The 17,672-nt window shown below is 35.4% G+C and overlaps 1 protein-coding gene across 1 annotated transcript in view; it reads right to left on the bottom strand.

Annotated features, from left to right (window-relative positions):
• The window catches only part of LOC121411568, an 89,739-nt gene that overhangs the window by 37,242 nt on the left and 34,825 nt on the right, over window positions 1-17,672 (bottom strand). The window contains 1 exon segment of the mRNA XM_041604366.1: window positions 8,764-8,900. Within this exon segment, the coding sequence (XP_041460300.1) occupies window positions 8,764-8,900 (137 nt within the window).

The following is a 17,672-nucleotide window of genomic DNA, read 5'->3' as shown; positions in this document are numbered from 1 at the left end:
TACTGAAGACCAAATGAGACCTACCTTCATGCCAGGAACTTGGCATGCCAGCAGAGCCCACTGAAAGAACAACTTTCAGCCTAATTGGTTACCCTGAATAAATAGCATTAGATCAAAGAACTATCACAGAACTATGATGCTCACATAAAAGGATCCTGTATTAAAGGATTAAAGGAGAAGTTCACCTTGAAGAAAACTTTGTTGTAAAAATAGCAGAAAAAAAATAGTAAAAAACATTGGTGAAGGATTGCGGAAAATCTGTTAAAGAGTACATGTAAGAAAGTTATTAGAGTTCAAAGTTTTGGATTTGTGATGTCATAAACGAGCAGCTGCCCCATGTGTTATGGAATATAAATGCATGATGACTTAATTTTGTTTTCTATTCATTATCGGGTGTGGAATGATTTGTCTATTGATATACAAAAGGTACAGTGAAAACCATTTTCAATTTTCTGAGAAAATGACATTTCATTGATTTTTTTTACCATTTGCTATGTAGGAATGCTGCTCGCATATGACATCACAAATCAAATAATTGAAATTCTAATAGCTTATTAATTATTTGATGAATTTTTCTCCAACCTCCAACCTTCCCCTTTAAAAACGTACATGTATCATGGTCAATTCATAAGGCAACACCAGACAAACAGAGTCAATAATATGATTGTAATCCATCATTCAAGGATATAATACTAACATAGAGATATCCTGTGCCCCTTATCAGGGTTCATTCATAGGGGTATTTCCATACAGGGAGTCAAAGAGAATGGCATTTGACACTCCAGGATATATTGTTAACATCTATGATCATAATTGCACAGTCCCTATCAGGGTGCCATCGTAGGGTCATTTCCACACCTTAGAGTCAGTCAACCAAAGTGCCAATCAGCACTCCCAAACACTACAGCAAGATCTAAATACAAGTTTGAGTTTTGACACCATACATGATTGGGTTTGTTGTAAACAGTCGGGTAAGTGCCATGTAATACCCCTTTCATAAACCCCATTAAAATGAATTAGGCGGCTAATAGCAGCAAAATTTGGTCGTAAAATTGGAGGAGGACAAGAGTTATCCGCATTACTCTGATGCTGCTATTATCCGCATAATAGCAGCATCGGGACAAGATTTTGAGTTTATGAACGCATTTCCAAATTATGCGGATAATTGCCATGGTGCGGTCACAAGGTCACCCTTTTCCAACACAACCGCATCGGAGGGGGCGTGTCCAGTTGTCATGGCGATTATCCGCCTTTTTCAGGACGGGCGCTCGTAAAAATAATGCGGCTTATTTTCGGAGTTTATGAACGCAATTTTTATTGAATTATCCGCATTACTCTTAGGCGGCTAATTGGAGGATAGGTTTATGAAAAGGGTATTTGATTCAGGTTTGAATGATTCGAAAGGGGAGGGCTCAAAATGATTTATTTTCATTTATTTAGCTAAGATAAAATCTATAGCTACAGGCCCTTGTACTATTAGATACTTGGATCATAAGAAAGGCACATATCAGGGGTAATTGTCCCGGGGAACGTTCTCGGTTTCGTTTTTTGTGGGACGCACTGTAGTCAACCTCATCTATATGACACAATCGGAAAATCTACATGTCATGATCATAAAGGCATTTTATAGTAATTGACGTTTTCAGGAACTATAATGTAGCCACATGCTTTATGTGCCCCTAGTATCGGGGTACATGGGGGCAATTTTGTGTTAAAGGGGCAGGGGCGTAAACTTCCTTTCCCCCTATGATGCAGGAAAATCAAGTGCATGGATGTTTGGGGTTCTTGACTATATATCACAGGGTAAAGGCACTGGCCTCGATAACTAGGGATAAATATTCAACATGACTGACATGAAATGTGGGGGGTGATAATCATTGTTCCAATCAGATAAATTTTGTTAGAATATTTCTTAAATGATAATCTTAAATATTTTAGAATTCAGGGAGTCATTTGTTGTCTACATGTATATGAAGCAAAGAAAGACCTTGATAATGATATTGATTTTTTTCAAACATCAAACAGAACCAGGGGTAACAATCAATGGCACGATGCAAGTATTAGATGATTGTATGATCATTATCTGCGGTCTCCAAACAATCTAGATGGGTATCCCCAAAAAGTTAACTTAACGGTCAAGTCCACCCCAGAAAAAAATGTTAATTTGAATCAACAGAGACAAAAAAAAAGCATAATGCTGAAAATTTCATAAAAAATTGGATTATAAGTAAGAAAGTTATATTTGAAAGTTTGGCTTATTTTTCACATAACAAAATATATGCACAACTAAATGGCATGAAATTGAGAGAGTCCATGATGTCCCTCACTCACTATTTCTTCTGATTTTTTTTACATATACAATATTTCAATTTTTACAGATTTGACAATGGGGACCAACTTGACTGAACCATAAAAATGTTTAGACAATGGTAATTCCACATGTTCAGGGAGGAATGAAACTTTGTTTCACAAGACAATTAGGAGAAAATTTGAATATTTCATATAATGAAATACAAAAGAAATAGTGAGTGATGTCATCAGTCCCCTCATTTGCATAGTGACCAGGATGTGCATATAACTGTTTTGTGAAATTGAGCGAAACTTAAAAATGTCATAACTTTATTTTACATCCAATTTTGATGAAATTTTCAGTTTTGTAATAGTAGGATTTTTGTCTTTTTCATAAAATGATTTCTTTCTTGGGGTGGACTTGTTCTTTAAACTGTCGACTTCGATGAATTGTCATACTTGAGTGATTACTCAGTATTTTAAATTAATTCTATTCCCGAGAGTGAATATAAACACATTTCCTGTGCCACACAAATGAAAATAAAAGCCAATATATTATTTCTGCTATTGGATGTACATGTATGATTCAGGTTTGAACATTATAGTTTCAGGTCACATAATAAATTTGAATTCTGAACTCATGGAACTACTTTTGGGGGCCTCTTTTGTATCTATTTAGTGCAGATGTGACTGGGTTTATTTTATTCACAGATATGGAACCCGTTTTGGGGTCAAGAAATGTTCTGTCAGTAAGTGTTTCCTTATCATTGCCCAGAGGGATGTAAATGAACTTTTAGTGGTAACGTCACTAGCCACATCTTGCTCCAGTTACAGGTATGTTACCTGCCTTTTGAGAAGTTGTGTTGAAAGATAGGTACAAAAGAACTCTGTACTAACTTTGGCATTCTCCAGAGTATAAGGACAAGTCCACCCCAACAAAGAGTTGATTTAAATAAAAAGATAAAAATCCAACAAGCATAACACTGAAAATTTTATCAAAATCTGTTGTAAAATAAGAAAGCTTTAACAGTTTTAAGTTTCATTTCATATCAGAAAGCAGTTAATGTATATGCACATCATGATCTGTATATGCAAATGATGGGACTGATGACATCATTCACTCTGTTTGCATTTCATTACATGTACATGAGAAAAGATATATTCCCATTTTCTCCTCATTGCCCTTAAAAAAAAAAAGTTTCATTCCTCCCTGAACACATGGAATTACATTTACCATTGCCCTAATATTTTTATTGTCAAACCTGTAAAAATTGAAATATGGTATATTTCAAACAATAAAAAACAAAAGAAATAGTGAATGAGGAACATCATCGACTCTCATTTGCATGTCATTGAGTTGTGCATATAACTGATTTGTGAAAAAAAATGGAACTTTAAAGTGCCATAACTTTCTTAATTTACATCTGATTTTAATTAAATTTTCAGCGTTATGCTTGTTTGATTTTTCTCTACTGGTTCAAATCAACATTTTTCTGGAGTGGACTTGACCTTGAACAGGTTTGCATGTAACAGATGATGGTAATATTAGTATCACATCGTAACTGATATGATCCTAGAAGTTTCATGAAATTGCTACATAAAATCTCCTGCTAAACTAGGCCTTCATACCTAATGTACTTTTGCTGGTAGTCCTGCAAAAGACAACTTGGATGCTGCACACGAGCCAAACTCCTTTTATAGAAAAATTAAGAACTTGAAATGATATCGCTAGATTTTGAACAACTCATTGACCACTTTAAAAAAAAATTTATTCTGACCTGTATAAAAAATACTCCGAAATATCAGTTCTGACAATATACCACAATGGTACATATAATTATTCCCCTCCCCGTTTCAACCCCAACACCCCAGACAAGTTTTATCTCATCATTAATGATAGGAAATGTTATGAATGATGCATGGAGAAATTCATCCTAATAATACATTATTTGGCATAAAATCAATGATGCAGTCAAGGTCCTGGATTACATGTAGGGGAGACTGGGGCTAGTTGGAACGCGGGGTAAGTTGAAACATTGTAATTTTCTTTAACGTCTTCAAATAAATTTCTGCAATACTGCCCTCAATTTATTGCCATTATCAACAGCCATCCACCATATTTCAGACAATACATGTGCAACAAGCCTGGTGAAGTTAGAAAGGAAATTCTGTTTTTTTCACCTTCTGAGTAATTTTTTTCTCTTTCAGAAATGTTTTATTATCTCAGAGAAGTTTATAGATCAAGTTAACCAGTTTGGGGGTATAATAGACACTTGTACCAAGCTACAAAATGAGGTAATTAATATGCCATGGTGAAGTCCCCTTTTTTGTGCTGTAAGCTTATAAATGTTATCTCAGAGAAATTTATAGATCAAGTTGACCAGTTTGGGGGTATAATAGACACTTGTACCAAGCTACAAAATGAGGTAATTAATATGCCATGGTGAAGTCCCTTTTTTGTGCTGTAAGCTTATACATGTCAAATGGGCCTCCGGGGTTAGTTGGAACATGTTCCAACTTAATACCCCTAATAATGAATAAAAACATTAGATATGAGAAAAAAATGTATGAAGTATTTCACACTCTTCTGAACATGTATTGTATACCATGCTTGTTTTGTTTCTCAGTTAGGTCTGAGTGTGCATTTAAGGCCTATTGTACATGTAGGCCCCTAATGCAATATTAACCCATATCAAACGGGAGGGGGGTCAATTTGAGCCCCCCCATCCCATGAGAACTTTTGTCACTACGCTGTTGCACAAATTTTTTTTTACTACACTGCTCGCTGAATTTTTACTTTCAAGTCTTGCACATCATTTGAGACCAATTTGCAATGCCTGGGTGCACGGTTTTGAAATTACGAAACCGTCAGACCCAAAATGGCTCAAAAACATGATTCCATGTACCAGGTCAATGCAAATTGTGTTTTTCAACCAAAAATCATAAATAAATGATTGTTTTTTTTACTTTTGTTGGTTCAAATGGATTTTATCTTATGCTATTTACATGTATGATCGCAAAAGAGTCCCGAAAAAGTTCATCGGTAAAACAATAAAACACAAAGGTTCGAAAAAACAAAGAAATACATTTATCAAAAAACAAAAAAATACATAAGAAATTAGATTTTTTGCAATTTTTGGTGGATATTTGTTATAAATGTGAAAATTTATACTCTCACCAAAAACTAGCATTCTACTAGCTTAATAAATAGAGTTAAAGGCAAAAACATAAAAAAAAATTTTTAGGGCAATTTTGTATGCTTATTTGCATACCGGTAATTTATTAAAAAAGTATAAACAATTAATTTTTGTTTTGTAAATTTAATGCAGAAGTACATGAAATTGCTGATAGTACACTCAATTGCATGTAAAATCAAACACACACAAATACGCAGAATTCTACTACAGTCTGCTTGCGTGAGTGGCTGTATAATAGAAAACATAAAGTTCAACAAATCCACACTTTAAATATTTTGAACTAGAAAAAAATAAAGCAAATAGGCTAAAACCATTCAGTTTAAAGTAGTTTTAGTATAATTCTTAATTGACCATGCAGTGTTCCAACTTACCCCATACCATGTTCCAACTTACCGCAATATGGGGTAAGTTGGAATGCTTGCGATGGTCTTGTTCAAGGTGGATTTTTTTCAGTAACCATCATAGAGTTAAAAATTTTATGGAGGTCATTTGAAGCCCTTAGATATATGCTTCAAGCTGATATATTGATTGTTTCTCAAATAAAATCTATTTGGATTTTACAGCCACCATTGTCAAAAATGTTCCCACAAACCCCGGTCTCCCCTACATTTATAAGATAATCTGTAAGGGCAGGTTTCAACCAAATTTCAGGGGTTTTTTATCATAAAAAATTTAGATCCAAAAATGACAACCAAACTCCAATCTCCAACAGCCTTCACCCGTAATTGGCTGACCACAAAACAGGAAATCCAAGTGCAATAGAAAGCAATCCATTTGTACTTCAAAATATTTGTTTTGTCCATTTCAATGACTCAAACCAATACCCTTTTCATAAACCCATCCTCCAATTAGCCGCCTAAGAGTAATGCGGATAATTCAATAAAAATTGCGTTCACAAACTCTGAAAATAATCCGCACTATTTTTACGAGCGCTCGTCCTGAAAAAGGCGGATAATCGTCATGAAAACTCGACATGCCCCCTCTGATGCGGTTGTGTTGGAAAAGGGTGACCTTGTGACTGCACCATGGCAATTATCCGCATTATTTGGAAATGCGTTCATAAACTCAAAATCTGGTCCCGATGCTGCTATTATGCGGATAATAGCAGCATCAAAATAATGCGGATAACTCTGGTCCTCCTCCAATTTTACGAACAAATTATGCTGCTATTAGCCACATAATTGGGTTTATGAAAGGGGTACAACTGTCATACATGTAGCATTGTTGAGAGAAAATGTCCCTTTAATAATGTGAGAAGATGGAACTGTGGGGGTAGCAATACCAACAATTATAGGTGTGGAAATTTTAACAAGATAACCTCCATCACTATTTCACCAAATCCACCGAGAGATCTGACAACAAACACATACATGCATGTACACAAGAATGCATGCACGATGCTGCAGGACAGTATTGAAGGACAAGTCCACCAAATATAAATGTTTATTTGAATATATTTATAGAGAAAAATCAATGTAGCATAACACTGAAAATTTCATCAAAACCTGATGTAAAATAAGAAAGTTATGACATTTTAAAGTTTCGCTTATTTTTAACGAAATAGTGATATGCACAACTCAGTGACATGCAAATGAGACAGTCGATGATGTCCCTCACTCACTTTTTCTTTACTCTTTGAATTATACAATATTTCATTTTTCACAGGCTTTACAAAAAGGACCAACTTGACTGAACATTATTAAACAATAATTTCACATGTTCAGGGAGGAAGTAATAGTTATTTCACTTGACAATGAGGAGAAATTAGAATATTTCATATTTCATTTAATAAAATAAAAGAAATAGTGAGTGGATGATGTCATCAGTCTCCTCATTTGCATACCAAGCAGGATGTGCATATGTGAAATTAAGCAAAACATTTGGAATATCTTGTTGGATTTTCTCTGTTTATTCAAATCAACTTTTTTTTGTTGAGGACTTGTCCTTTAAAAACAACTATTATCCAAAGTACAAGTACAGTGAGCATTCTGCCAGGAAGGGGGGGGGGGAGAAAAGGTCACCATAGTTCCATAGTACTTTAATCCATGCAATTACAAATCAACTTAAATTTGATACAGTACCTAGGTGATCTTTCCCTTTAAAGTCATTAAAAAAAATCGGTGAGAAAGAGAGTTTCAATTTCTTATTGTTATTATAGACATCTAATGGTTATGAAACCAACCCAATTGCCACAATTTTCATCACATGAAATGCAATACAGAGTTCACAATCACTTAGTGTTCACTTTTAGTCCATAGTATTCCTCACTTTTCAGTTTCAATCATTGTTTTTAATAAAATTTTGCAGAATAAGAAAGTTGTAGAAAAAGTCACTCACGAAATATGCAAATGAATGGGGATATCCCTTTCCCTCAAAAACGTATCTCCTTCCCATACATTGTCATATCTGTTTTCCAAAATTATTTCCATACAGATGTTTCTTACTTTGCTTTCAGCATTCTCATACAGAGGAGATCCCCTGCAGAAATTTAAGCGTGTCGCTTGCTAGTAACTAGCATGCGACTAGCAGGGCGCTCGCTTAATAAGCGAGTGCCTGCTAGCGAACAGTCCCTGCTCGCTAAAAGATCGCTTAACTATTACTCTGCACGCATATCACACGCTTATTAAGCTAGCCGCATGCTAGTTACTAGCATGCCGCAAGCTTGCGCAAGCTAGTCGCACGCTTCCCGCAAGCTTGGAAATTTCTGTAGGAGATAGCCATGTCTACACCAAAGTTCTCTCTCATTTCCAACATTGTTCACTTCATCTCTTTAAAACTGGATGTGACATGAAATATCACATCTATTTCTGATATTTCTCCTGGCCTATTTCAGTATTATTTTTGACACCCGTTTTCAACTATCAATGCTTTGTATCCGACATCCAGCAGCAGAGGAAACAGTATTCACCTCACACCTGATATCATTCTTTCTCAATATCTTTTTTCCTAGTATTCCCTTAATTTACTTTTTGAAAGACACACCAGAACTATGTTTTATGCCGTCACATTTTCTCACTTATTTTTTCTTGAACTTCTTTCCTCCCTGCAACACAAGTTATCTTAATAACTTTCTTAATCAAGAATTATCATTCATTCATCCTTGCTTCCCATTTCTATCATTTCCGACATATTTTCTCACCTCTTCTCTCCTTTTCTACTGCTTTGCTACTGTCCTCCTGAACTTTATCATAATTATTCCTACTAAAGATGAAACTGACAACAAATTTGTTATTCATTCTGAGATATGTCAACTATTTTTACAAAATATTTTTCTCACCTATTTTCTGCTTCTGCCGCTTTGCTCCTGGCATCTTGCGCTATCTTCTCAGCATCAACATAGTTCTTTCTGGCTTTGATCAACTCTCTAACGCTGGCTTGGACCTCTTCATGCCATATATTTGTCAGATCTCCACACTGTCAAGGGGGAAAAAATTGTCAAACAAAGTCATTAGATAGACTACTACATTGTAAATGATTCAAATATATGGTTGCTTGCCTTCTTTCACGAAAAACGAGGAACAAGGCATTACATATACCTGTTCGTATGAATAAATTTGTGAAAACTTGAATCAAACTTTATTGGCATATGACGGTACATGTATATGTGACTAATCTCCGGCAAGCTCACAGTTACTAATTTTTTCCTAGCCCTTTCACCCAAACCATCATATTTTATTTCTTGGTGGCCGAACTTGACTTATTTGGTGATCAGTAAAATCAAGAAAAACCTTAGAATTGACTTTGATAATCACTGTAATGAATATCACCTGGGGCACGTTTCATAAAAAGTTACAACTTTAGTAACTTTGCCATTATGGCAACTATCATGGTATCCTTGATTATGATTGGCTGCTGAGCCCTGTTGCCATGGTAGTTGCCACAATGGCAAAGTTGCAAGTTGTTACTCTTGTACCCTTTTTACACAGGCTAAAATTTTCTAAACCTCGTACTATAGGTGGGGCTAAATTGCCATTTAGCCTCACCTATAGTATGGGGTTAAGCTTAGCCCACTTTTTTTTTACACAGCATTTTTGCAAAGTGGGCTAACCCCACCTTTAGTACGGGATTATTTGGCCCTGCAAAAAAGCAGGGTTATCCCAGCAATTGCGGTGCTACATGTAAGAGCGATAGTACGGGGTTAAGATCGCTAGTGTAAAACATAAGTGGGCTAAGCTTAACCCCGTACTATAGGTGGGGTTAAATTGCTATTTAGCCCCACCTATAGTACGGGGTTAAGGAAATTTTAGCATGTGTAAAAAGGGTACGAGTGACGTACTTGTACTACGAATGATCGACAAAAACCACTAGTCCGGGGTTAGCGAGTTTCGTGTGTGAAAAGCAAGCATTCCTTATCCGGGGTTAGCAATAACAATTTGGCATGTATGAAAAGGAAAAAAAATAGTACGGGGTTAGTGATAGTCCGGGGCTAAGAAAATCCTGTGTAAAAAGGGTATTTATGAAACGGGCCCCCTGGTCTTTATCAACACCATCAATGTTGTCATCATTAAGACTCCATATCAGCATTAAAAACTAATTTCCAGCAGGCCATCATTTTTTTTCTGTGCATATTTGATGTTATTTTGAACTTTTGCAATATTACTTTTTTGTTATTACTTAATTAAATCTACATGTAAATATTGTTTGGCTGCTTTTAGGGTGCATAAAACTGCATACATTTATATTCTTCATAATTTTTATTCAAATTAGTGGGAAAAAATATACATACTGATAAATACTTCAAACACACCATCATCATCAAAATCATTTTGAAAATGAAATCACCACCACTTGAGTTCTCTCTGCACACAATTCTAATAAGACGGTAGAGCAACAAGTAGTCCGTCCTCCAGACAAAAGCAGCACTCATCCCATTTTCTTTCACCATCATGTCTTCAATAATTAACGCAAAACCACATTCTGGGAATTATAATTTTTGTAAATTGAATACCGGTATTGAAAAACTCTGAGGCATTGCTGGGGGGAGGATGTTAAATGCAATCTTTATAAAGGAGAGGAGGGACCCGGACTTTGCCTGGAAGCTCCACTGTTTGACCAAAATGATAGATCGGTGGATGGCAAAGCAAACATTGCTGCCCGCCCCAATCACATCATGTCTATTCATAGAACACAGCACGCTGACTGCATTGGAAGGAGAGTGAGATAAATGTTAATGATTTTCAGCTTCTACTACATGTATATGAAGCTGCATTTGAACCATTGTATGATCAGCAAATGGAGGAAAATTTAAAAAAAAAATTGATGTGAAACACTTAAAATTGCATGGATAAAGGCAGAGCATTCACATCCAACAACAGTACAGGCTTATTCCAACCATCTTTGATTTCATATTGTGAAAAAATGCAAAATTTCTGAAGGTATTGTAGATGTACATCTTGATGTCCAGGCAATTTCCAAACTTACAACTAGGGGAGAGTGGGGTAAATAAGGCCACCTTTTTTCATAATTCCAATCATATCTTTTTAATGCATTGCAGTAATTGTCTAATACTAGGTCTACAGTAGACCTACATTACATAATTAATAGAAATATGAGGACTAATCTCATTTGCATATCAATGAGTATTAAATATTGTTGTCAGGTGATGGCCTTATTTGCCCCATGAGACCCCTTGTTTAAAAAATATTTTGTATAGATATAATCAATAATAGTTGGTTTCAATCACAGGATTGATGATATTTAATTATTATATTACAACAATCACAGGATTGATATTTAATTATTTTCCCAAAGGCCCCATTTAAAGATAATATATCAATCCTACATATGAATAAGGCGATTGTTGGATTGTGTTTTCAACTATTATACTATTATGTTTATACATGTTCTATTGGAAATTGACACTTTTAGTGTACAAAACCAAGTGTGGAGATGTCTCCATTGCATTTTACTGTTTTAAGAGATGTAACAGTGTTAATCATGTTTCAATTCTGGGGGGCCTCATTTGCCCCATAAGGCACGTTAAGTTCATAGCCTTCCAGTCAGAAAAAAAGGAGGGAAAGTGGTGAATTGTAACAGTAGTGGCAAGTACCATCATGCTTTAAGAAAACTAAGATAAACTTTAATATAATACACATTATGGATGGGAACAGTACTCGGCAATGCTACTTTCAAAAGTTTGATTTTGAGGTGCTGCTAAGTTTGTGCTCCTACATGTATATGCTGTGAGCATGCTCAAGTCAAGATATGTGCCTCAAATACCACACAAACAGCAATCCCATTGATACTCGTAAACTTGAGTAGTGATCTAAAAATTATTACTGTAGTGTAGGGCCTCAATTACCCCACTCTCCCCTACATGTACATTGTATGACATTCAGCTCTTCTTGTACACATCCAAAATGAGCACTTTCTGTTCTAAAACTCTTCTTAAAATAGTGTGGTTTATACACGTGCAATGGGCAGTGGTAAAAATTCTACCAAATGGCTGCCTCATATGCAATTAAGAAAAGTATAGCTCAAGAAAACTTTCCATATTGCATGCGTTCCTAAAGAATACAGCCTATAAAAAGATTGATGCAAGAAGGACGATCAAGGACAAAGTGCAAAATCTAAATCAAACACACTGAGAAATATTTCACTATTCAAAAAATAAACACTCAAAGCACGTGCATTCTGTACAAACATGATAACAGGTAATAATCAGTTTACACAACAATCCATTACATTGCTCAACCAAGCATGTTATATTGATAATGATACACTGTTATTTTGTTGTTATTTATTAGGCAGGCTGTGTCTTTAAATTTACTTTGTCATCAATGCATGTCACATATTACATTGTATGAGAGTGATGAAATATAAGGAGAAAATATGAGCCTGGTAATGGTATTAAAAAAATCATGATCATGATAGCCTTTATTCATAATTAATTCAAATATTATATTCTACATGTACAGTGTATACTTGACGTTGAAATGGTAAAATCATAAATTACGAGCCCTGTTAAAGAAAGTAAAGGATAATGTATGATAAAATCTATAAAGTCATGATTCATAAAAAAAATGTTATGTACACCAATAGGTCTATATCTATTCCATACTCGTATATAATAAACAAGTTAAACTCCTCTGGCAGTCTCACATGCATTACGCGATTCAATATAGCAGCAGTGCTGACTTTAAAAATGACTATTGAATAATTATTCACAAAAACACCATTCATTCGATAATATATATTCATTTATCCTAAATGACTATTGACCTTGGTCATGTGACCTTAAACTCACGCAGGATGTTCAATGATACTTGATGACCCTTATGTATTTGTTTCATCATGGCTTCATGAACTACATATACATGTAGATCAACAACCTCTCAAATGTTAACAGTTAATTCAATAAATACTCCCAACATGGCCAGAGTTTGTTGACCTACATGTACATGTATATGGCCTTTGACCTTGGTCATGTGATCTGAAACTAGTGCAAAATGTTTAGTGACAGTTGACTGTCCTTACTGTATGTCTGATGGTAATTCAATAGATACCCTCAACATAGCCGAAGTTTGTTGACTCTAAATGACCATTGACCTTGGTTATGTGACTCAAAACTCAGGCAGGATGTTCAGTGATACACCCTTTATGTCCAAGTTTCATGAACTAGATTCATAAACTTAACCTTGGTTGAGATTTCAATGCTGATTCCACCTACATGGCCAAAGTCCGTTGACCCTAAATGACCTTTTACCTTGGTCATGTGACCTGAAACTCAGACAGGGTGTTTGTTAATACATGCTTACCCTTATGTTCAAGTGTTATGAACTAGCTCCATATACTTTTAAAGTTATGATGACATTTAAAAAACTTAACCATGGTTAAGATTTCATGTTGACGATGCCCCAGTCGCAGCCGCCGCTGTTGGAAAAGCTGCGCCTATAGTCTTGCTCTTCTATGCAGGTGAGACAAATACCCTTTTCATAAACCTATCCTCCAATTAGCCGCCTAAGAGTAATGCGGATAATTCAATAAAAATTGCGTTCACAAACTCTGTAAATAAGCCGCATTATTTTTACGAGCGCCCGTCCTGAAAAAGGCAGATAATTGCCATGGCAACTGCACACGCCCCCTCCGATGCGGTTGTGTTGGAAAAGGGTGACCTTGAGACTGCACCATGGCAATTATCCGCATTATTTGGAAATGCGTTCATAAACTCAAAATCTTGTCCCAATGCTGCTATAGTATTATGCGGATAATAGCAGCATCAAAATAATGCGGATAACTCTGGTCCTCCTCCAATTTTACGACCAAATTATGCTGCTATTAGCCGCATAATTAGGTTTATGAAAGGGGTAAAAAACGATATATGAGAGAAAAATAGCTGACCGTCAAATTGTAAGGTCATGTACTGACTGACATGTAGTCTCATTTCTTCAAATGAAATGTACATGTACGTCTACTACTCTTCAAGAATAAATTCCTTTATGATTTTCATAAATGAAAAAATAATTATTGAAAACAAAATTAAAGGGTATCTTTATTTAATTCATAATTTCAAGCTTCACTACAATAACATGAATGCTCTTAAAATGATAGATGAAGGTCATATCAATCACAGCTATGCTTACAAAGACTTAAATCTCCTAGGTGTTGACTCACAAAATTGAAGAAATTAATTTTTCTCATTACTATGAGGATATGTTTCTTTGTGACCATTTTGCACATTCAAACAACCCATCAGCTCTAAGACAAACAATTCACCATCGATTTATGTCAATTTGCTCTCAGAGTGAACTCCACCACCATATCTAAGTTATAAAATGTATTTATGTTGATCCACTTTTCCTAATGAAATGAGAACATAAATTGGCTGGACGGCAATTAGATTTCCACCACATGACTCATTAGGGATTGCAAGGGAAACTTTCTGAAGTTCAATTTGGAGGAGTATTCTCAAGGGACAGATGGGGGAAGGAAAGGGGAATCCCCTTTACTAGTAGCCATCAGATCATTGAACCATGGAATTGTTGGCGAGACCTGCTTGTGCTTTAACATATACAAGTCATCGCCGAATCCACGAAGTGGCACACGCAACTGCAGGGCGCGACAAACCCGCTTGCCCGCTTGCCCGGGGCAAGTGAAAATGACGTGCGGGCAAGCACTTCTCAAAGTCAATTGCCCGATCGGGCAAGTGGTTGTTGCGTCTTTTTTCTGTACTGTACCTCGTTTTTCCATAAATCATCCAAAATCCACACTCAAAATCATGTATAAGCCTTAAAAAATAGCGAATAGCGCAGTTTCAAATTCCGAAATTGCGTTATTTTTTCTGTACCACGTATTTCCATACACATGGTACCAGGTATGAAAAAAATCAACGCAATGGCCGGGAAACAGTTGAATGTAGTATAGGGGTCCATTATGACTACCACCATGTGCAATTTCTAATGCACATTTTCCCCCTTCCGATATCACGATTCTGTGATAAAAGAATTAGAATTACACAGGAAATAAATCACAGAGTCGAGTAACCTCGCGTTGGTGAGTTGTCATTCGGCTTTGCTTTTCAAAACGGCCTATTATTAATATCCAAAATAACTAGCCGTATTTGTTAATTATAACTTAAAATTCATTTGTTTCCCTTTTTGAGGGGATTAGGTAAATATCAGACAATAAATCATCAAACAAAGCTCCATCTATTTTACAAGGCCGGCGGGAGGCTCACGCACGTGTGCATACTAGCTAGCCAGTCTGAGCTCTGTCTCTCTGCCAGAGCTCTGGGGGACAATTGGCTCAGTACACAGAAAAAACAAAATTATACAACCTGTATAAAATTTTATACAACCGCTGTTTACTATATGAACCTTACAACTGTTGTTTGAAAATTATACAACCCTCGGTTGTTCAAAATTTAAACAGCAGGTTGTATAAAATTTTTATACAAATTATGTTTAAAACTTGGTTTTATACAGCGGGTTGTAAAAAGATTTTTATGCAATACTGATTAAATTTTGTGCAACTGTATAAACTATGGTTGTATAAAAAAAACTGTTCAAAAATGGTTGTATAAAAGAAGAAGGAGGCAAAGAAGAAGGCAAAGGAGAAACTTTTATGCTTTCAGTTTCATTCAAGATATTTATTCTTGCATTTCACACATGCACAGTAAAGTATGCATGTTTTACATTACATACATAGGAGGCAATACTCCCAAAACTTTTTTTTTACAAGGTATCACTTAAAAACACTATGTAACACTGTGGAAGACAATCAGATTCAATCCTGCACAGGGAAAGGTAGAAAATTTTGAAATGTGTACAAAATATGAAGAAATGTCCATAACTTATCATTGACGTATTTGGTTTATCCCTTGTTTCAGTAACAGTAATTTATTTTATTCCCCCCCCCCGCTTTTTTTTACAACAAAATCAGACGCCTGTGTGCTTTCACAAATGTGAAAGATTAACATTATCCTAAAAAGATGGGGATCCTTGTAGTGATCTTAAGTATGCAGAAAATCTCAATCCAGGCATTATATTTAAGAAGTACTCTGATAACTAACTTGCAACAGTAAAGAATTCACATTTTTTCATATTTCAATTAGCTATATGATACATAAATAAATGAAAATTACATTGAATATTGGCATGATAACTTTAGACAAAAATGTTGTAATTACAATTTTATCAAACATTGCAAATAACAAGACTAATAAACATTAAATCTATTTCAACCCTAAATACACATAGGCTATTTCGATGCCTAAGAAGAGGGGGGGGGGCTGATTCAGCCCCTCTTATGATCTCGATCGCAAAAAAAATTGGCACGAGTGTTACCCATCGCATAATCTACAAAACAACAAGATCATTTTCTGCGAACAAGCTCATTGCTAATTAATTATGCTAATTTATGCGTAGAATCAAAATTTTGCATTAACTAACTAAATAATGCCCCTAAAATGCAAATTTCGGGTACACAGACACTTTATATGAATCTGATCAAATGTACAAAAAACATTTCAAAATCACATTTATTTTTTTAATGTATTTTATTGTTTCTAAATTTCTTATGTATTTCTTTGTTTTTCGACTCTTGTTTTTTATTGTTTTTCAATGGAAATTGTCGGGGACCATAAATAAGATGGAATTAATAAATTTCAATCAGTAAAAGGAAAAATAATGATACATTTGCCTAAAAACTCTATTTGCAATGGATTTATACACAAATTCACATTTTTGTTCAATTTTGGGTCTGCATGCACTTACGAAATGCGTTATTTCGGAACCGCGTATCCGGGAGTCGGAAATTTGGTCTCAAAAGTTGCGCGAGACTTGAATGTAAAAAGTCGGTGAGCGACGCGGTCAAAAAATTTTACACGGCTGAATCAGCCCCCCCCCCGTCTTTTTAGGGTATAACCCTAAAAAGACGGGGGGCCGATTCAGCCCCCCCCTCAACATTTTTTGCCAGAAGTCCGCCGCGCGAAATTTTTTGACCACGTCACTCACTGACTTTTTACTTTCAAGTCTCGCGCAACTTTTGAGACCAAAATTGTGACCCCCTGGTACGCGGTTCCGAAATTACACAACATTTCGTAAGTGCATGCAGACCCAAAATTACTCAAAAACGTGAATTTGTGTACAAATCCAATGCAAATAGTGTTTTTAGCCAAAATTCATAAATGTATCATTATTTTTCCTTTTATTGCTTAAAATCAATTAATTTTATCTTTTCATGGTCAAAATAAAGTCCCCAACAATTTCCATTGAAAAAAAAGTAGATTAACAAAGAAATACATAAGAAATTTAGAAAACAATAGAATACATAAGAAAATAAATGTGATGTTCAAATTTTTTTTAAATAAATTTGATCAGATGCCTATCATATCTAGAGTATGTGAAACAAAAATTAGCACTTCAGGGGCATTATTTTATTAATTAGAGCAAACTATGATTTTACGCATAAATTAGCGTAATTAATGAGACATGCGATTTTTGGCAGAATTTGATGTTATAGTTTTGTAGATAATACCATGGGTAACGCGTGTGCCAATTTTCGTCTCGATCGCGCCATCGACAGCCGAGATCATAGGGGGGAGGCTGATTTAGCCCCCCCCCCCCCCCGTCTTCTTAGGCATCGAAATATCCCAGTCTATTTAGGGTTAAGCCACTGAATACTATATGAGCAAAGCAAATATGAAATATATGTCCTATTACAGACCCAAGGTCAGCATTACTGCGA

The sequence above is a fragment of the Lytechinus variegatus genome, chromosome 1, assembly GCF_018143015.1.
Source record: "Lytechinus variegatus isolate NC3 chromosome 1, Lvar_3.0, whole genome shotgun sequence".
In the NCBI taxonomy this organism is placed as follows: domain Eukaryota; kingdom Metazoa; phylum Echinodermata; class Echinoidea; order Temnopleuroida; family Toxopneustidae; genus Lytechinus; species Lytechinus variegatus.
The sequence above is the reverse complement of the archived record's forward strand: the minus strand, read 5'-3'. Positions and strand labels throughout refer to the sequence as shown.